Raw genomic sequence first — 22,262 nt, forward strand, 5'->3', positions numbered from 1 at the left:
CCATGGGTAACCTCCCCTCTCCCTTACTTTTCGGTGTTTTTTTTTTCTGTGGGGTCTTTCCCCCCCACCCCCGCCTTAGAATGTAAGCACCTTGAGAGCAGAGATTATATTTGTATTCACAGCATTTAGCACACTGCCTGTCCGTAGCCTGGGAGCTAGTCAGGAAGACCTGAGTTGAAATCCAGCCTCAGACATTTACTAGCTGTGCAACCTTGGGCAAGTCCCTTAACCTCCATTTGCCACAATTTCCTCATCTGTAAAATGGGGATAATAATAATACCTACTTGCCAGTGTTGTGAGAATCAAAGAAGATAGTATTTTTAAGTACTTAGTACAGGACCTGACATAAAGACTAACATTATTATAGTGATAAGCAATTAATGAATGCTTGTTGATTAATAAAAGCTTATTGATTGAAGAAGGCTTTGAAGAAATAGAGCTGTTGCAATGATTAGGCTGTCAGCAGTAGCTGAATCGGTCTATTCAGCTGCTAGTCTGTCTATACTTTTCCCTTTGCCCTGGAAGAATATTCATCAGGCCCTGAGCCATGTTCTTCAAAGTACCTTCTCTGGGTCTATCTTTGTGCTGGCCTCCATCCCGCCCCTGCTCATAGGCTCTGAGGTTTCGAGCTAGAAAGGATCTTGGAGGCCATCCAGTTCAATGCCTTCATTAACAAAAAATCTTTCTTATTATAAAATTAATAAACATGAACATTTCCCTTTTTGAAAAAGATGAGAGGCAGCTAGGTGGCACAGTGGATAGAGCACCAGCCCTGGATTCAGGAGGACCTGAGTTCAAATTCGACCTTAAACACATAACACTTACTAGCTGTGTGACCCTGGGCAAGTCACTTAAGCCCACTGCCTAACCAAAAGCAAAAACAAAAACAAAAAAAAGAAAAAGAAAAAGACGAGAAAAAGAGGACTGTCTACGAAACTGGGAATCTCCTCTATGAACAACTTCTTGTCCTTTAAAAAAAATTCAAATTTCACACAGTCATTCCAACATTACTGATTATGTTCCTAATAATCCTTCTTCTCTTCTCTTCTATGTATTTTTATGATTAATTTTCTTTCCTTTTTGCGTATTACTTTCACTCGCTCCATCCTCCCCTCCTCGAAAAAAAAAAGCCCTCCTGTATAATAAATAAGTAAACTCATGCACGACAAATCTGAAAGTGCATCCTTTTGCTCCCCTGGTCCATTATCTCTCTGGCAAAGAGGTATGAAGCATCATTCATCCTAGGACTTCTGTAATCCTGATTGGTTATTGCGTTGATCATAATCTCCTCTTCTTACAAATGAGGAAACTGAGTCCAGGAGATTAAGTGACTTGCCAAAGTCACATAGGTAGTAAACATCAAAGGCTGGATCTGAACCTCAGTTTTCTGACTCTAGAGCTGGCTCCATGGTATCATTGCTCTGATACCAATGGTACATGGTACCATGCTGCCTCTTCTTCCCTTCAAAGAAGCTAATATTTAATGGCCCCCAAGGACACTGCCAATAAAAGTCTAGAACAGCGGGAAGGGTGGGGCATGGAAACCCAGCTTACCTGGTTGGGTCCAATCTGGGTACATTCTGCATTTTGATCACAGCCACCATTGTTTTCCAAACAGGGGTTGATTTCTTTGAAACATAAAGACCACAATCAGTCAGATAAACTCCTTTTCCAGGGGAGGGGTCCTAGGAGAGCTGGGTTTGCCAAGACTGGGACAAGAGCTGAAGGTATGAAGGGTTTAACCTCCTTTGTCAAGGAACAGTTTCAAAGTCAGAGAGGGGCAGCTAGGTGGTACAATGGTTAGTGTCCTGGAGTCAGGAGGACCTGAGTTCAAATCTGATCTCAGACACTTAGTAGCTGTGTGACCCTGGGCAAGTCACTTAACTCCGATTGCCTCCAAAAAAAAAAAAAGAAGTTAAGGAATTGTGTGTGAGAGAGAGAGAGAGAGAGAGAGAGAGGATTTCCTTTAGTTTTTATGCTTTAGATCAGGCTGGAATGAAGTAGGTGGGGTGGAAACCATACTGGCTATTACCTCTAGGAGCAAATATAACCTTCTTTGGCATTTAAAGCTCTTCACAATGTCTCTCCCGCCTGCCTTTTCTGTATTCTTATCAATTATTCCCCTTTATGAACCCTTTGATCTAACCATCTTGGTCTATTCACTATTCCTTCTATACATCTCTCCATGTCTCACCTCTGTGCCTTTGCACTGGCTGTCCCCTCATGCCTGGCATGCTTTCCCTTCTCTTCTCCTTTAGACTCCTTCAAGCTCCAAGGTCACCTTCTGCAGGACGCCTTTCCTAGTCCTCACGGTTGCTAGTGCCATCCTCTCTAAAGTGACCTTCCATTTACTCTGTATACATTTTGGATGCACCTAGCAATTTCCATGTTGTCTCCCCTATCAGAATGTGAGCTTCTGGAGGGCAGGGACAATTTTTGCCCTTCTTTGTGTATCCAGAACTTGTCACATTGACTGCCACATATTAAGAAAATTTAATAAATGCTTATCAATTGAATGAATGATTTGATGACTAGAAACAGGGCAGACAAGGATTTTGGGCCTTAGCCATCCTTTAATGTGTCTTATTATTATTTTTAATCATTATTTTATTGTTGTTGTTGGGGCAGCTAGGTGGCACCATAGTGCATAGAGTGCCAGACTGGCATCAGGAAGACTTATCTTCCTGAGTTCAAATCTAACCTTAGACACTCACTAGCTGTGTGACCCTAGGCAAGTCGCTTTACCCTGTTTGCCTCAGTTTCCTCCTCTGTAAAATAAGCTGGAGAAGGCAATGGCAAACCACTCCAGTGTCTCTGCCAAGAAAACCCCACATGGGGTCATGAAAGATTGGAGATCGGACACAACTGAATTTTCTTTTTTACATTCAGCCTCCCACAACACTGTTTTCATTCCCAAACTCTTTCTATTAAGCTTCTTACTTTTTAAAACTTTACCTCCTCCAAATTAACTTTTGAAATCACTCATATAACTACCTGCCTGCAAACTCACATATACTGTTACTTAGCGCTTGAACTCTTTTGCCACACTTGGGTTGATGCCAACTTCCATCATCTATATTAGTCTTCAGCAGTGGAATAGGCCCTGAGGTAATGGAAAAGAACTCTTCTTCTGAGAGTACCTATCTAGAGCTGTACCTGGGAAATTTATACCTGGTTCAGTATAACAAAGAACATCCCTGTAAATCAACTTTTTTTTTTTTTTGCTTTTTGATGAGGCAATCGGGGTTAAGTGACTTGCCCAGGGTCACACAGCTAGTAAGTGTCAAGTGTCTGAAGCTGGATTTGAACTCAGGTCCTCCTGACTCCAAGGTCGGAGGTCTATCCACTGTGCCACCTAGCTGCCCCTATAAATCAACTTTTAAAGATCAAAGATATGGAGAGGCCCCAGACCAAAAAAACAAAAATTAAAAAAAAAACCCAAACCCCCAAAAAACTCATTGGAGGAAGGAATTCTTATTGAATTCTTATTGTTGTGAGTGGACATTAGGAAATACCATGAGGCTGACATTGGAGAGTTAATTGGATGAGGATTAGGAAGGGAAACAGTTAGGATCTGGGAGGATCCTTGGGGTATGGCTGATAGAGCAGGAAAGCCATCATCTAGCTGCTTCCTATTTTAACTAATTATTCTTGTTAATTAGTTCCTAAGCTCTGTGGTTTTTATGCTGCTAACAGAGTCCTAATGCTGCCCTTTAAATTTAGGCGCCCAGCAATAAACTCCAGTTCCTCCACCCTAGTTACAGCTTTGCACTTACCAAGGCATATGATGCCATCTCCAGTGTGTCCTGCTTTGCAAACACACACTCGTTTTCCTGGCATGGTCCTCCTGCAGTCTGCTTTGCTGGAGCAGCCCCCATTGTTGATTTCACAGGCGTCAATTGCTATAGAATGGAACAGATGAGAGCTTGAGAGCTGGAAGTCACCTTGGACAGCGCTTAGCCCCACCCCTCATTTTACAGAGGAGGAAACTGAGCCCAGAGGTGCCGGGTCTTGGCCAAAGTCACAAAGGCAGAACCTCATATGGCCAAGATTTGAACCTATATCTTTTGACTCTGCATCTGATGGTAGGAGGGGGAGGGGAGAAGTCATCTCATTGGTTCTTATTTCCAGTCAAGTTTATTCTTTATAATTTCTCAGCATTCAGTTGGGATTATGTGGGAACTTACACTGCTATAGTCATTGGATATATTGCTTTCCTTTCTTTTTAATCTGACCTGAGCAAATACCAAATAAAATAAGCATCTTCATCTGTTTTGAAGAACAGAAGGTAAGGATAGCATGTGAAACCATGAATGTCTGTTGTGTAGAACCCGCTTTTCTATTTAAGTTTATAATAATTTCAATAGCAAATTTACATTCCATTGGAAAAAAAAGAACACATACAGTAAATTAAATGTAAGGTAATTAACATATTAATTATAATAATTATTAACATGTAATGATATTAATATAGGATATAAATAATTGCATGCAAGACAATACATTAATTATACTATTAATAATTATTAATACATAGTAATATTAATATATGAAGTAAATTATTATATGCAAGGCAATTAGCATATAAGTTATATTAATCACAATAATATATGGGAATATTAACACATGAGGTAAATAATTAAATATAAGGTAATTTCCAGGGGCTAGGCACTGGGGCTGGGGAGGAGAGGAGAGGAGAGGTGATCAGGATGGTTTTTTTCCCTCTAAGACAAAGCTCAGGTGTTTCCTCCTTGGAATTTCTCTGCCACTTCTTTCTTCCTCTTTTCCTTTATTGATTGAACAGGGTCTCTTGTCCCTCAGATTTCTTACAGGGCTTTGCCTGGACTTCTCCATGTATCACATTTCCCCCTCCATGTCACAGTTATTTATGTATATGTCCAATTTCCTCCCTCAAATGGTAGTCCTTGAAAAAAATAGTCCAATCTTTTGTGGCCTTGGTACCTAATCCAGTGGCCTGCACACAACAAGTACTTAATAAATGCTTGTGAACTTGAAAAAGAGATTCTCACTAAAGGGATAGTCTGATTAATGGAGTTTGATCATATATGGGTCACCAGTTTGTCAACTTAGCCGACCCAGCAGAAAATAAAAACAGACACAATCCAGGCCCATCCATTCCACTTCCATCTGGGAACAAAAAATTTCCTGCTTGTGGACACATCTTTGAGGGTCCCCCTCTATCTCTATTTTCAAATATTATGTGGGCTGTCACGTGGAAAAGGAAATACATTTGTTTTCTGTTGCTTCAGAGAATAGAACTGAATAAAGGAATCTGGGGCTGTTGGTGACCTGCAAGGTCAGTAGGAGTCAACAGTGTCATATGGCAGTTCTCAGAATGAACTCAACAAATGCAATATAATCTGGTGCTCTTGTGACCTCAGGCTACATGTGGTACATTCGACTAAAGAGGCAGCATGACATAGTACATGGAATGTTGGACTTGAAGGTGGGCCTATGTGCTAGGCACTGTGCAAAGTGCTTTACACGTAATAATAGCTAATAAAATAATTATAACTAACATTTATATAGCACCTACTATGTGCCAGGCACTATGTGGAAAAACTACAAATACTAGTAGCTAGTAAAATAATAATAATAATAATTGCCACCAGCTTTTTACAGCACCTACTATATGCCAGTCACTGTGCTAAGTCCTTTACAAGTAATAATAACTGATAAAATAATCATAGCTGACATTTATACAGCACTTACTATGTGCCAGGCACTGTGCTAAGTACTTTACAAATATTATTTCATTTAATTCTAATAACCCTAGGAGGTAAGTGCTATTATTATTCTCATTTTACAGATGAGGAAACTGAGGCAAAGAGAGACTAAGTGACTTGCTCAGGGTTGCACAGCTAGTAAGTATCTGAAGCTGGGATTGAACTCAGGTCTTCCTGACTCTAAGTTCAGTGCTCTACCCACTGTGCCATCCTGCTGCCCCTAGGAAGACCTGAGTTCAAATCTCATCTCAGGCACTTGCTAGCTGTGTGACCCTGGGCAAGTTGCTCAGCATTTCCGAGCTTCAATTTCTCATCTGTCAAATAAGCAGGCTGGCTGGACTAGATGGCCTTTATTGGCTCCAATTATTGAAGTCCCCAGACATCTCCATTAGTCCCTTGTGCCAAAGAGCAAAACTTAAGGATCCATAGCCAGGAGGCTTTGAAAAGGCAGGAAATGAAAACCACTTGCCTCTGCAGACTGTCCCATTCCCCTGAAAACCAGCCGCGCACTTGCAGTAAGCTGTACCATCGGAATTGAGCAGGCAGCTAAGAAACAAAAGAGGAAAGGTTCATGATCAGAAAACCAATCAATGAGCTTTTATGGAGCACCCACTCTGAGCCAGGCGCTGTGTTGAGTGCTGGGCATACAAAGATCAAAAACCCAAATAAAACCCTACAACGGTTCTTGCATTAACAACACACACACATGAGCAGGGGCTGCTGGCAGTATTGTCCTATGTTTAAAACCAGGGACATGTCAATTTGCAACAGTGGGTAGCCAATGCCAACCAGTTAAGACAAGGTTGTTTAACTCACAGGTCAGGTGGTTTGTGAGTCAGAGCAGGAAGGGATCTTTTGAGTCTAACCTTCACATTTTACAGAGGAGGAAACTGAGGTACAGACAGGTGTCATAGGATCACGGATCTAGGGGTAAAAGGGATCTCAGAGGAGAAAGAAAGGGAGGGAGGGAGGGAGAGAGGGAGAGGGAGAAGGGGAGGGAAAGAGAGGGAGGAGAGAAGGGGAGGGAGAGAGAGGGAGGGAAAAGGGGGGGAGAAGGGGAGGGAGAGAGAGGAAAGGGAAGGGAGAAGGAGATGAAAAGGAAGAGGGGGAGGGGGAAAGGAAGAAAGGTGCAAAGAGCTAGAGTAACTGAGAAGGAGAGGGAGAACACCAGAAACCTTTCTGTTCTATGCTCTGACTTACGGAAGGTTTGTTCTCAGTCCTCTTGAACTCACAGGATTATAGCCTTAGAGTCACACCTTCATTTTACAGAAAAGAAAACTGAGGCTTAGAGCAGGTAAGTGACTTACCCAGTCACATAGGCAGTAAGTGACAAGAGGTGAGATTTGAACCCAGCTCCTCAGACTTCAAATTCAACGCTCCCCACAACCTGCGCTTTACTGCACTGCAATACTATGTCCATGAAGAAGCTCCAGGAAAACCTGCCATAGTCAACGATTCTACTTCTTACTGCCTGTTTGACGCTGGGCGAGTCACACAGTTTTTTTCCTGGGTTTCAGTTTCTTCCTCTTTAAAATGAAGGAATTGGACCAGATGTGGCAGGGAGTTGAATAGAAGTGTGTCCATCTTCCGCTCCCTCCTCCCCCTCCTTCTCTCTTTCTCTTCCTCCCTCCCCCCTCACCCCACTTCTTGCTTTCACAGAATTGGTGCAAAGTAAGCTCATTAGGAGGGTGTATTGGGGTATTTCCTATTTTTGGTAAGTTTTTGGTGCCATTTGGATTTAACTGGGACAATATATCATCTTGTCTGCAAATGCCCCAGGTAGGTGTCCCATTGTGGTGGAAGGAGGAGAAGATTCTGAACCTCAAATCAGTTTCTTCTTTGCTATGGAACCTTGGGCAAGTATTCACACTCTGGATCTCCATTTCCTCTTGATAATGATGGGCTTGGACTAGCTGGGCTCAGGGGTCCCGTCCAGTGCTCGATCTGTGATTCTATTTACTGCCCGTATGACCTTGGACAAGTCAGTTTCCTCATCCATGAAATGAGGGGGCTGGACTAGAGGATTTCTCTGGTTCCTTCCAAACTCTAAATGCCATGAATCCACGTGGCAGCATCCTGAAGGGGATAGGAGAAGATGCTTGTTGCCTAATTCTAGGATGTCCTAATTTTAGCCTCACAACAAACTCTAGGAACGCACCCTCTGCCAGGATGGTGTTCAGGAACTGTAATGCAGTTGGGAGCATGGCACCGATTGTGTCCACATCAGGTGTGACTAAATCCAGCCCAACCAGCTCTGTGCCTCCTGCCATGTACTCACTAGGACAACGGAGGGGCTGGAGACCACTTGAAAGAAATCATTTCCACACTCAGAAAGAACCCAGGGTAGATACTTACTTTGCACTGGTGTGGCAAGTGCTGTTACAGTCATCCTCCTTGATCTCTGAAAAAAGAGAACAAATGAATTCCCTCATTGGGCCTCTGGGAAGGTTGGACTCTTTGAAAACTTTGGCCCCTTTCATGTCCAGTAAAATTCAATTGATTATTATATAGCCCAGGGCTGGGTCTTCCCAAGTCAACAGCATATAGAGCCATGACAAATCATCACAAGAGGCATCACTCTGCCTCTATGGCCCTCAGTTTCCTCATCTGTAAAATGAAAATTTTGGACTTGACAGCCTGTGTGTCCCCTTCTAGCTTAATGTCTATAATATATATAGATGTATATAGATATATAGAATATAATATATAAATGTTCTGTTCTTTACAAGGATTTGTGTTTGTTTTTTGTAATTGCATTGATTCTTTGCCTCATTATTAATAAGTGAGGGATACATTTGGAAACTAACTATCTACTGTCCTTTAGGAACTTAAACAAATTCTTTAGTACTTAATGTTTCTAGACATTATCTTTGATAACAAAATAATAATAATAATAAATTAAAAATAGAAAAATGAGGGTTGGACTTGGAGCCTAGAAGATCTGGGTTCAAATCCAGAAAAAAAGGTAGGAAAGTTTGCGCTAAGGTCTATTTCTAGGTCCACCACTGTCTTGTTGTCTGATATTGGTCAAATCGTTTTTTCTGGGCTTCCCTTTATCTGTGAGATGCAGGTATTAGCAGTTGTTGTTTGGTTATTTTTCAGTTGTGTTTGACTCTTCGTGACTCCATTTGGGGTTTTCTTGGCCATGATACTGGAGTGGTTTGCCATTTCCTTCTCTAGCTCATTTTACAGATAAGGAAACTGAGGCAAACAGGGTTAAGTGACTTGCCCAGGGTCACACAGCTAGTAAGTGTCTGAGGCTGGATTTGAACTCAGGGAGATGACTCCAGGCCCAGCACACTATCCCCTGAGCCACCTAACTACCAGGTATTAGACTATCTTATTTTTAAACTTTCCCTTAGGTTTTTTTTTGGGGGGGGTGAGGCAATGGGGTGAAGTGACTTGCCCAGGGTCACACAGCTAGCCTCAAGTGTTTGAGGCCAGATTTGAACTCAGGTCTTCCTGAATCCAGGGCTGGTGCTCTATCTGCTGCGCCATCTAGCTACCCCTTCCCTCAGTTTTAAAGGCATATGAGCATTATATTACTTGATTGATTCAAGGATCTAGGATTTCCTCAATGTCAGCAGACCCTCTGCCAGGGTGGATTGCAACCATATTTCAGGAGTTGCAGTGGCTGAAAAAGATTCCTCACCCGAGGGTCAGCTTTCTGTTGATGAGTCCCTATGAGCAAACTTAGTTGCATTCTGCTGCAACCCTTTATAGTGTCGAGGGATCTGTCAACACTTGTATTTTGCTGGCTTGACCTTCAAGGACCTCGGATCATCTCAACTCCATGATGGAGCATTGAAAAACTACTGAAGGGGAAGATAAACTTTTTTTTTTTTAATAGTAAGCATCAAGTATCATAGCAAACATAGTGCCCAGGAATATGGGTACTTTACTAGCCTGAAAGGAATCAGCTGGGTGTGAAATGGTAAGGAGCTAACGAGATGAGCACGGTGGTTAGAGCACTGGGTCAGGAGTCAGGAAGATGATTTCAAATCCTAGCTCAGATACTTGATACTATGTGACTCTGGGCAAGATCCTTAATATCTCTGAGTCTCAATCCCCCCATTTGTAAAATGGGGATAAGAATGCCTCTAGAGCTCTCCTCGGAGTATGTAAAGCACATTATTATCATTACAGGCAGGCTGGTGGAGTAGATAGAGAGCCGGCTTGCAGTCAGGGACACCTGGTGGCTCTGGTCCTGTCTTGACCTCCTGACTGTGTGGGGCTGGGCACAGGACCCCAAGTTAAAGAGAAGGTGCAAATCTCCATCAGCAGAAGGAATTTCCTTTACACCGAGTTCCTTATATTAATGAGATCACAGGTCTAGTGTTACTATTAATAATAATGATCAAGTATATAATTATTATATTTTAGATTTATAATCTACATTATATTGTATATGATTATTATAACAACTATTATGTTATATAGTTTTAATGATAATTATGTAAGTACACTAACCATTATATAGAATTATAACTATTGTTTATGTACTTATAATAATCATTATACAGAATTATTATAACTATTGTTTATATACTTATAATAATCATTGTATAGAATTATTATAACTATTGTCATATAATTTAATGATACTTATATAATTATAATACTTATGATATAAAATTATTGTAACTATTGTGTTAGATACTTATAACTACTGTGTTGTATAATTATATAATTACGATGATTTCATTATAGTAATTATATGATAAAATTATAATTACATATGCTAAATCATATATTGTAATTTGTGTATTATAAGTGATTCTTGATGATGATAATTGTTACTGTTTTTGTTCAAAGACTTCAGATTGACTCACCGCTGTCACATTTCACGCCCCTCCAGCCAACGTCACATTCACAGGATCCATCGCCATTGGGCCCCTGGCTGCATTGTCCATGGACACAACTGCAAACTAAATGAAAAAAGGAAAAAAGTAAGCAAAACCCCATCCTGTGAGCTCTGGCCAGCAAGATGTGTATTGTTTATTACTATCGTCAGCTACCATTATGCCCTCCATTCCTGAATTCCTTGGCCCTGTATGAGAACCATGGGTCACCATAGAATATGTCAAGCCTACAGCTAATACTTACATTCAGAGAGAAAGTATAGTCTCTGAAAGCATGACAGAGCCATATGCCAATGGAATAGTCTAGAAAGTCCCAAGTTCAAATCTAGTGACACTTAACTACCTGTGTGACCCTGGGCAAGTCACTTTACCCTGTTTGTCTCAGTTTCCTCATTTCTAAAATGAGCTGGAGAAGTAAATAGCAAACCACCCAGTATCTTTGTCAAGAAAACCCAAATGGGTCAGGAAGAGTGGGACACAACGGACAAGACTGAATAACAATTGGCAAGATGTACATAAAAGGATTTGCAAACTTTAAAGGATGATGTAAATAGTAGTTACCGTATAAATAGGGATGCGGACTTTATCTATGATTTACTTGCCATAGGGGACTCCCAGATGAGGAAATTCCCTCCATCAATGTAGGTCAGCACCCTCTCTCCAACTAACAGAACTTGGAGGTCGTAGAAGTTAAATGACTTGGCCACACGGGCAGTAGATACACAGGTATTTACATACATTCCTGGGTTTGTGGCCAGCCCTTTATTGATTATGACTCACTGTGTTTCATCATAAAAATGTAAGTGATTCTTATTATAAGAATATCATTAGGATGGGGACTGGTGTTTAATATAAAGTTGGTATGTACGTGAGGGTGCCTGGCAAGTTTACTGGCATTTAATTTAAGGAAAAAGCCTGAGAAAACACTGGCCATATACAGAGAACATGTAATATGGACTTTTATCATCAACTAGATGAAAATGACAACAGCCCAGGAATTCTTTTCCCCGTTTCTTGGACATAGAGAGATGTTTGGGGGAGAAGGCACGGACTTCTTTGCTGATGGCCTGTCAGTTGACTCGAAGGCACTTCAAGGACAGGTCATTTCTGAGGTCACCTAGATCGCCTGTGGCAGGGAAGGAAAGTCCCCGTGCCCTCCTCACCTTGGTCACAGTTGGAACCATATCTGCCCTCTGTGCACGTCTCGCAGGCTGTTCCGCTGAAGCCTCCCTCACACTCGCACACTCCAGTGCCGTTCACTCCGTCTAGACAGATGCCATTCCCAAAGCAGGCGTTCCCAGCTTTGCCGGGACAGAGCTGACACTGAGGCCCGAAGAAGCCTGCACAACATTCTCTGGTCTGAAATGAAGATGGTTTGGATGATTCTGGCCTCCTTTTTCTTAGTTCAAACCTAGGATCTCATCAGGTCATGATAGATAGCCCCAGAGCCCAAAGGGACTTCCAGAGGCGATTCAGCCCAAATTCCTCATTTTACAATTGAGGAAACTGAGGCAGAAAGAGCCTAAATGACTTGCCCATGGTCACACAGGTGGAAGGCATCAGAGAGGTGATATCCTTGAAGTCTATCACAGTTTTGTCCGGTGACTTCGGATTTGGGCATAAAGGAGCGAGGGGTGTATGTGTGATCTTACGGTACCTGTGTGATGTTGAACAAGGTAGTAACTTCTCTGGACTTCAGTTCCTTAACTTCAAAGTGAGGGGATTTGGATTAGCTGAGCCCGAAGTCAGCTTAAAATCTATGACCCTGCCAGATGGGGCGGTCTGGGCCTGGAATCCCTGCGAAGGCTGGTAGATCACCTGAGCTCTGCGGATCTAAGCTGAAGAGGGGCTAAAGCCAAGATGAGTCCAAACTAAGTCCAATACCAGTATGGGGAGCCGCCAGCAGTAGGGGGCTGCCAAGAAGTACGAGAAGGGGAAAACTGGCCCCGGTGAGAAAAGTGAAGGAGGGCAAAGCTTCTGTGTCCATCAGTATTGGAATTGGTCCTGTGAGGGGCTGGTGTACTTCCAGCCTGAGCCAGACAGACTCATTCTCAAAAAAATAAAAAGAAAAATCTGTGCTTCTCAGGGCAGCTAGGTGGCACGGTGGAGAGAGCACCAGCCCTGGAGACAGGAGGACCTGAGTTCAAATGTGGCCTCAGGCACATGGTACTCACTAGCTGTGTGACCCTAGGCAAGTCACTTAACCCTGATTGCCTCACCACACCCCCCCCCCAAAAAAATCTATGCCTCTCAAAAAAGCAAACAGAAAAGATGGGAGAGTCAGGAACACAGAAGAGAAAGACAAGAAATAATAAAAAAGAAATAAAGAATAAAAAATAGAATAAAAAAGGAAGAGGTTCCTAAGGGGAGAAAAAGTAGGGTTTTTAATATCAGTCTCATGGGCCACAAATTATCCAGCCTAAGGTGGACAGTGGAGAAATAGGAACAGGGTATGTTACTCTGTGGAAGAGGTAGACTGTGAGTTTGGGGGAAACATCTTTTCCCCAGGGGAAAAAAGGAACCTTAGCTGTCAAAGAAAAGGGGTTACAGGGTTATATAAATACAGACCCACAGTATGTATTTTATTCATAACAGGATGAGACCTGGGCCACTGATTTTATCTTTTTGGGGGGGGGGGGCTAGGCAATGGGATTAAGTGCCTTGCCCAGGGTCATACAGCTAGTAAGGATCAAGTGCCTGAGGTTGGATTTGAGAACTCAGGTCCTCCTGACTCCAGGGCCAGTACTCTATCCACTGCACCACCTAGCTGCCTCACTGATTTTATCTTGAAGGAGGTTTTTACTTTATTGGACATCTCCAGCCTCACCAGGATATTGTGATAAGACCAACCTCAGAGAAATTCATTATCCACTGAACGACTCTGAGTGGCCTCCTCTGATGGGATCCTTCTGCCTCCAGTAATATCACCCTGAGGCTGTGTAAACCCTACATATGTATGTACCTCCCTTGGTTCCCTGGCATGGCTATCTACCTGGCAACTGTCCATCACCTGATGCTAATTAATCCTTTTCTCTTCTAGCTTTGGTTACTGATTCGTTGACCTCTAGTCAAACAGACCAAGGTGGGAGGATTTATTCTCTGGGATCTTAGGACCTCTGGTTTGAGAAATTCCTCCACAGCTCCTATGGCCAAGAAATAGGAACTGAGTCTTGAAAAAATAGGTAAGGCAGTGTGGCTCAGTGTCACGAATGTCAGATTTGGAGCAAGGGATCCTGGGTTCAAATCCTGACCCTGACCCTATTTGACTTTGGGGAAAGTTGACTCATCCAAGGCCTCAGTTTTCCAGAGCTGTAAAATGGGAGGGTTGGACGAGATTGCCTCTAAGGTCCCATTGTACTCTAAATCTGACCTATGAACTTTTTATTGCCTCAGCTGGCCATGTGTTTGATTCAGTCAGTCTCTGGGCAATCTGCTAAAGTGGTCACCGATGCAGAGAGGCCACTCAACCTGCCTGTGCCTAAGTTTCTACTTCTGCCAAATGAAGGTAATACCTTATTGCTTCAAGGATCAGCTGAGATGTTCCCTTTGTAAAGTCATGTATTCTGTGTACATGTTGTATCTTCCTATTAAAATGGAAGCTCTTTGAGGGCAGGAATTTTTTTTATCTTTGTAAATACCAAAGCAGAGCACAGTGACTGGCATGTAGGTAGATAGAATGGAATTGAGTGGATGAAAACCATTATCGGGGGTAAGGAGGAGATACTCACAATCACTGTTTTGACACATTTCGGCTGGCATCCAATATGCAAAGATCTCTTTCCCATGAAGAAAGTCACATAGACGCATTTCTTTATATCTCCATCCTGTGAAATAGGGGCATTTATATTACTTTTTAGCTGGATTCAAGAACATCAATGCTTAGCACCAGACACAAATGCGTATTGGGGCAGAGTCCTGTTCTCATGTCCAAAGCCAACTGTAGAGTCAGAATTACTGCTCTTGGCTAGAATTGGAGTTCATCTTCCCAGCTTTGGAGCCCAGCCCTGGAGCTGAGATTGGCAGTGAATGAGAGCAAAGTCACCTAAGCCATTATTTGCTCTAACTGGCCCTAGGCTAGACCAGATTTGCATCCCATCTAACCATTCCTCTTGTGCCCTGCCATCTTGCCATCTGCCCTGCTACCACAACCATAACCCACCCCCATCTGTTTTCAACCTCTTGCTCTGAGAATCCATTCTTGGAGGGAGAAAGGCAAGTAAGATTTGTGCTGGCCTGAAGGTAACAGCTGGAAATTCCACAATTTTGTTGCTCAGCAATAAATATAGATAAGGATGGAATGTGGAATGGGGGGTGGGGGGGTGGGAGGGGGAGATGGTTTCTACTAGCACATGAGTGGAGTCCCTGAGATAGGTAGTAGGGTCCTAGACTGATCAGTGATTTAACAAGATTAAAACAGGTGTGTGTGTGTGTGTGTGTTTATTGACATGTTTGATGGTCAGGTGCAGCCAATGGACCCCTTCTCAAATAATGTTTTTAAATGCATAAAATAAAACATAGGTTCTATAAAGGAAACCAATTTCCTTGAAATAAAGATGTAACTTTTTCCCACCCGAGCCTCTTGCAGTCTATCACCTATGGGGGGAAATCTGTACTCCATAGGGGTCTGTGGATCCCAGGTTAAGAAACTGTGAGTTAAAAGGAATGTTTTAACCTCAAGCTTAGAGGCTTGGCTTGGGCCAAGGACCCCTCTATAGTAAATACTAGGAGAAATGGAGATCAATCTTAGCTTGGGGAGATCTGTTGGATCTTCTAGGCCAGGGGTGGGGAACCTGTGGCCTCGAGGCCACATGTGGCCTTCTAGGTCCTTACATGCGGCCCTTTGACTGAATCCAGGCATCACGGAACAAATCTCCTTCATAAAAGGATTTGTTCTGTAAAACTTAGACTCAAAGGGCAGCACTTGAGGACCTAGAAGGCTGTGTTCTGTGAAGTTTGGATTCAGTCAAAGGGCTGCACCTGAGGACCTAAAAGACCACAAGCCCACAGGTTCCCCACCCTGGTTCTAGGCTATATCTTTTTGGGTGTATTGGTTCTGGGGAGGAGTTGGGAAGCCTCTATTTAAAGGTTGTCCCTAGAAGGGGATACGTGATTAATTTCTTTCCAAGCACTAAGACAATTTAAGTACAGAGTACTGGAGGTCACCAAGACAACCAGGGAAAACAAGTCACCAAGTCTTTAAAGGACATACTTTTACTCAGTGGATTAAATGGGTGGAAATCTAGAGGAAACTATAAAATGATGCTGTGGAATGGAAAGAATGCTGACTGATCAAGGAGTCGGACCGTTCAACTCCTAACTTCTTTACTAGCTGGAAGATCCGGGGCAAGCTAACCTCTCTGAGTCTCAGTTTCCTCATTTGTAAGAAGAGGCTAATACTAACTGTATCTACATCTCTTCAGAGTGTTGTGAGGAAAGTGCCTTGTGAAGTTCATCAAATCACCCCAGGTGGGGGCTGCCGTTTTTATTTCCTCATCTATGATGCCCAGTTTGCTGTAGGTGAAATAACAGCATCATTAATAATAAAAACAAACATTTCTAGAGAGCTTTAAGGGCTCCAGAGCTATCTATCTGTATGTCTGTCTGTCTATCTATCTATATATATCTATATATATCTATATATATATATATGTATGTGTATGTATCTATATCTATATCTATATCTATATCTATATCTATCTATCAGTTAATTTGGTCCTCACAAAAACCCTGAGGACGTGTTAGATATGGGGACAGATAGTTGTCACATACAGTATATTGAGTGCTGCGCTTAGAGTCAGAAAGAATTGAGTCCAAATCCTGCCTCAAATACTTTTACTTTTGACCCAGGCAATTTAACTGCTCCCAGTCTCAGTTTTCTCATCTGCAAAATGGGGATAATAATAGTGCCTTTCTCCTTGAGTGGCTGTGAGGATAAAACTAGATATTTGTAAAGCACTTTACAAACCTTAAATCTCTGTGTAACTATTAGCTATTATTATAAGATTGCTATATTTATATATGCTGTTGTTCAGTCATTTCATTCATGTCTGACTCTTTGTGACCCCAATTTGGGGTTCTCTTGGCAAAGATATTGGGGTAGTTTGCCATTTCCTTCTCACAGACTCTTCATATATAACAAACGAAATTATTTTATATTAAATGTTATTATTTTATAGATGCGAAAACTGTGACTCATGGAGATTAAGTAATTGAGGTTTTTGGGAAGACCAAATGAGATCCTATATACCAAGTGCTATGGAAATGTGACATGAATTATCATCGAATCATCACATAATAGAAGATGTCAGCATCCTTGATTTTTCACCATGGAACTTGTGCCATTACTAAAAGCTATTTTAGTAATGACACAAAATACTAAATAAATACTAGAAGTATTTCATAGCAACAAAATACAAAGATCATCAATAAAGGAGAAGGTCAGATCTACACATTTCTGCTCATCCCCCCTTCTCCTTTTCTATAACAGGGTTTCCAGAAATGATGTGTCCAGCACGTCTCCTCCTCCCAACACGTGGAAGTTCATACTCGCAGCTTTGGAATTCACCCCTGAAAGGCTGAGCTATCCTCATTGGTTGTTTGAGTGAGAGCAAACTAACTCAACCTACTATATTTAGTTGTTCCCAGATCAAGCTTCTCATCCCATCTGGCCATCCCCATATCCCCAAGCCATCTTGCCATTTTTCCTACCCCCATGTTCTTTAACTTTCCTTCTGCTTTCCACCTCTGGATCTTGGGGATGGTAATCAAATCAATCCTGCCATAATTCCTGGAAAGGTCATGACAGTCAACTGCCTCATGGCTCTACTCATCATACCTGTGATTCCTCAAAGCAAAACTCCCTTTCCTTGGCACCACTACCCTCTTATAAGTTTTTCTATTAGGAAGAAAGCTCTTTGTAGGTAGAGACTACTTTGTTTCTGTCTTTATTTCCTTAGTTCTTAATTCTACTCCTGCCAAATGGTAGGTGCATAACAGATGCTTTCACCTATAATGGGGCCATCATCCCCACCTGCTCCCTATTGGACAACTGACTCTACCATGGACCCAGCCTGAGTTCTGATAAGTGAACTTTTCCCTTAATCTTGTCCCATCCAGGTGTCACTAGCTCTGAAAACAGCAGGGCAAAAAAGCCAGAAGCTTGGAACAGTGCCCTTTACCCCATACCCCCCATGCCGGGAATAGAGTCTAACTTCAACATAAATTCAAAGTCAAGAAAAATCTGGAAAAGTGAAGAAACAACAAAAAAGAACTGGACCATAAAAATCTGCTATGGTGACAGGAAAGATCAAGTCACAATTGGTGAAGCTGTAAACTAGTTCAACCATTCTGGAGAACAATTTGGAACTATGCCCAAAGGGCTATAAAACTGCATACCCTTTGACCTAGCAATACCACTACTAGGTCTGTACCCAAAGAGATCAAAGGAAAGGGAAAAGGACCTATTTGTACAAAAGTATTTATAGCAGCTCTTTTTTAGTGGCAATGAATTGGAAATTGAGGGGATGCCCATAAATTGGGGAAAGGCCGAACAAGTTATGATTGTGATGGAATACTTTTGCACTATACCAAAACCTGGGACAAATTTGAGAAGACTTACGTGAACTGATGTAAAGTGAAGTAAATAGAACCAGGAGAACATTGTACATAGTAACAACAGTAATGTAGGGATGGTCAACTATGAAAGACTTAGCTACTCTGATCAAGATGGTGATGCAAGGCAATTCCAAAGGACCTATGATGAAAAATACTACCCGCCTTCAGAGAGGGAATAGATAAACTCTGAGAGCAGATTGAAGCATACTTTTGGGGAAATTTTATTTTCTTGCTTTTTTGTGTGTTTTCTTTCAAAACATGGTTAATATGGAAATATGTTTTACACGACTTCACATATATAATTGATATCACATTGTTTGCCTTCTCAAGTGGTGGGGGTGCAATGGTAGGGAGGGAGAGAATCTGGAACTCCAAATTTTAAAAAATCAAATGTTAAAAAAATTTCCCCATGTAATTGGGAAATATTTAATGAAATAAAAATATATTAAAAAAAAACAAGACACGTGATCAGTTTGGGAGGGTGGGATATGGAAGAAGCATGTAAGTCAAGGTATTGAATAAAGTTGAATGATTTCAATGCATCTGAAGGATGGTTAGCTATTGTTCTAGGCTATATTCCTGAAAAGGAGCAGGTGAAAATTCTTTCATTGCCAGTGTACACCTTATCTTCCGGCTCTACTTTCCTGACCTGATTCTTCCTTGTGTTTGAACACCTTATTACCAATCCCATACAAATTAACTCCAACATTCTAGAAAATACTTACCACAGGTTTCGTTCCAGGAGGGCAGTGCTTTAGAAAACAATATTCACACCTTCCCTTTGTAAGAAACAGAAAGCAAAGGAAATATTTCAGAGTTATTGCTTCTTGTGAAAAATGAGGTCACTCTGAGGCCCCTTTTATCTATGATTTTCTCAGATCTTATCATCCTATAACCCTGTAGAAAGTGTCTTAGCCTACAGACAGGCTCAGACTAACTCAAAGGGACTCTAAGGTACCATGTTGTCCAGTGGTCTCCAAAATGAAGGGCAGGTTAGGGAGATGTCACAAGTGAGCTTTAAATGACCAAAAGGGGTATGTGATCAACCAGTCAAAGAGTGAGAATATAGATCACATCCTACCCTCCCAGTGGACATGTTTCCAGCACTTCACCTAATTTTGAACAATACTTCTTCATTCCACCCCTTTTTCCCCCTCCCCCCCGGATTCCTTTGGCTATGCCTAGTATGGGCCACTCAGGTCCATCATAACATAACTACGACGCAGCCAGAGTGGTTGTGCAGGCAAAATTCTCTGCTGCCCTCCTAATGTTCTCATTTTCTCTCCACCTTCCACCCCACTCATGGCTGGGATATTGCCCATCAGTGGGTGGGTTTTGTGTTGCACTGTAGGGGCAATGCTTGGTGAACAAGAGACCCACACACTTTTTGCATTTTGGGTCGGATAGACGAGTTGTACAGGATGAGAAGGCATGGATGGGTTGTGATTGGCACCTCAGGTCACATAAGATTATTTTTCCCCCCTAATTCTTCCTTCTTCCAAACTTCCTATTAGTGGATGGCATCTCCAATCTTCTATTCACTTTCATGATGTTGCTGTCATGTCCTCATTGTCCTTTACTCCCCCATATCTAATCAGTCACCATATCTTGTCATTTTTACCTCAATAATATCTCTGGTATAAGGCCCTTCTCTGCACTCACATAGCCACCAACTTGGTTCAAGCCTTCATTACCTTTCACCTTAATTACAGTGAGAGTTTTTTAATTGATCTCCTTCCCTCTCTTTCCAGTTCAACCATTCTTCCACTCAGTGGCCAAAGAGATTTTCCCTAAAGAAAAAAATCTGACCCTATTACTTTTCTGCTCAATAAACCCCAGTGGCCTATTGCCTCCAGGATAAAATATTATTTCATTTTTATCTCAACCTTTTTAGTTTCTATTTTTGTGCTTTATAATATACATAATAATTAGTACAATAGCATAGATGGATGATTTATAAATAAGTAAATATACCTTCCCTTTTTAATTAGCACAGAGCTTAACATAAAATATTTTTTATTTATTTTTTATTTTTCTTATTTTTTTGCTTTTTGGTGAGGTGATCAGGGTTAAGTGACTTGCCCAGGGTCACATAACTAGTAAGTGTTAAGTGTCTGAGGCTGGATTTGAACTCAGGTCCTCCTGACTCCAAGGTCAGAACTCTATTCACTGCACCACCTAGCTGCCCCATAAAGTAAGTATTTTAATAAATGCTTGTTAGCTTGACTTGCTGACACCGATGGAATAGCTATGATCAAAAAAGTCTGCATGGCACTGCTATAGTCCATCTCTCTGCTGCCAGTTCCTATACCACTCAGGATCTGGGTTTTTTGTCACCTCTTTGACAATGAGTGGCAGTTGGATATGGCAGAAAGGACCCTGGATTCGTAATAAGGATCCTTGGGTTTGAGTATTGGATATACTACTTACTAGCTGTGAGACCTGGGCACTCATCCTTTACCCTTCTGACCCTCATTTTTCTCATCTGCAAAATGGCAATAATACTTAAACTACTTATCTCTCGTTGTAGGGAAAGGGCTTTGTAAATGCTAAGGAATTTTACTTATGACTGTGTACAGCCCAGTCTTCATGTCTTAGTATGAATTTATTATCATCCAAAATCAGTAATAGAGTTATGGAGAGTGTACTAGACCCAGGAGAAAGAAGAACCGGCTTGATCCCAGTTCAGCCAGTTAACTAGCTAGGTGGCTGTGTTGAAGCCCCAGTTGCTTCATCTGTAAAATGGGGATAATAGGATCATAGATGTAGAGTTGAGAGAGATCTCAGAAACCATCCAGTCCAACACATTCATTTCTATAGAGTAGCAACCTGAGCCCCAGGGAAGTGGATTGATTTGTCCAAAGTCACTTAACAGGTGACACGCATCAGGTGTGGGATTTGGTGGCTGAAGACATGGATTCCAATCCTGACTCATTCCTTTGACCCAGCAATAGTTCTTCTGGGGCTGTATCCCAAAGAGATCAAACAAATGAGAAAAGGACCTACATGTACAAAAATATTTATAGCAGCTCTTTTTGTGGTGGCAAAGAATTGGAAATTGAGAAAATGTCCATCAACTGGGGAATGGCTGAACAAGTTGTGGTATATGAATGTAATGGAATGCTATTGTGCCATAAGAAATGATGAGCAGATGGACTTCAGAAAAACCTGGAAAGACTTGTATGGACTGATGCTGAGCGAAGTGAGCAGAACCAGGGAAATATTGTACACAGTAACAACCACATTGTGCAATGACTAATGTTGATGGACTTAGCCCTTCTCAGTAATTCAAGGATCTAAGGCATCTCCAAAAGCCTCCTGATGGAAAATGCTATCCACATCCAGAAAAAGAACTATGGAGTTTGAATGCAGATCGAAGCATACTATTTGCGATTTTTTTTCTTCTGTTGTATTTTGTTTCCTCTTTCTGGTGGTTCCTCCTATTGGTTCTAATTCTTCCTTACAACATGACTAATGTGAAAATATGTTTAATAGGAATGTATATGTACAGCCTATATCAGATTGCACATTGTCTTGGGGAGGGAGGGGGAGAAAAATTTAAAACTCAAAAGCTTATGGAAGTGATTGTTACTAAATCAAAATAAATTAATTAAGAAAATCCTGACTCACTACCTTACTTGTGTGGTCACTTAACTTCTATGGGTCTCAATTTCCTTACTTGAAATTTGGGAAGAGGCTGGATTAGTTAGCCTCTAGCACACCTTCCAACTTTAAAGCTATACTCCTATGACATCCTAAGTCATAAACAGTGGTGGAGGGAGTACGGGGCTAAGCGCTTTGCCAATATCATCTGATTTGATCCTCACAACAATGCTGGGAAGTAGTTACGATTATTACAGTTGAGGCAACTGAAGCAAACAAAGGGGTAAGCAACTTGCCCAGGGGCACAGAGCTAGTAAGTGTCTGAAGCTGGATTTGAACTCAGGTCTTGCTGGGGCAGCTAGGTATAGCTGTGTATAGCAGTGTATAGAGCACTGGGCTTGGAATCAGAAAGATTCATCTTCATGAGTTCAAATTC

The 22,262-nt window shown here is 41.7% G+C and overlaps 1 protein-coding gene across 2 annotated transcripts in view; it reads right to left on the reverse strand.

Annotated features, from left to right (window-relative positions):
• STAB2 (stabilin 2) overlaps positions 1-22,262 on the reverse strand; it is a 164,216-nt gene that overhangs the window by 56,948 nt on the left and 85,006 nt on the right. For both annotated transcript variants that reach the window (XM_027855863.1, XM_027855864.1), the window contains exons 36-43: positions 18,949-19,002; positions 14,338-14,433; positions 11,773-11,968; positions 10,580-10,675; positions 8,103-8,148; positions 6,217-6,293; positions 3,777-3,902; positions 1,555-1,628 (exon numbers count right to left, since the gene is read on the reverse strand). In XM_027855863.1, the coding sequence (XP_027711664.1) occupies positions 1,555-1,628; positions 3,777-3,902; positions 6,217-6,293; positions 8,103-8,148; positions 10,580-10,675; positions 11,773-11,968; positions 14,338-14,433; positions 18,949-19,002 (765 nt within the window). The remainder of the gene's footprint in view (positions 1-1,554; positions 1,629-3,776; positions 3,903-6,216; positions 6,294-8,102; positions 8,149-10,579; positions 10,676-11,772; positions 11,969-14,337; positions 14,434-18,948; positions 19,003-22,262) is intronic.

Source organism: Vombatus ursinus, unplaced genomic scaffold (assembly GCF_900497805.2).
Source record: "Vombatus ursinus unplaced genomic scaffold, bare-nosed wombat genome assembly UNPS02011334.1, whole genome shotgun sequence".
NCBI lineage: Eukaryota > Metazoa > Chordata > Mammalia > Diprotodontia > Vombatidae > Vombatus > Vombatus ursinus.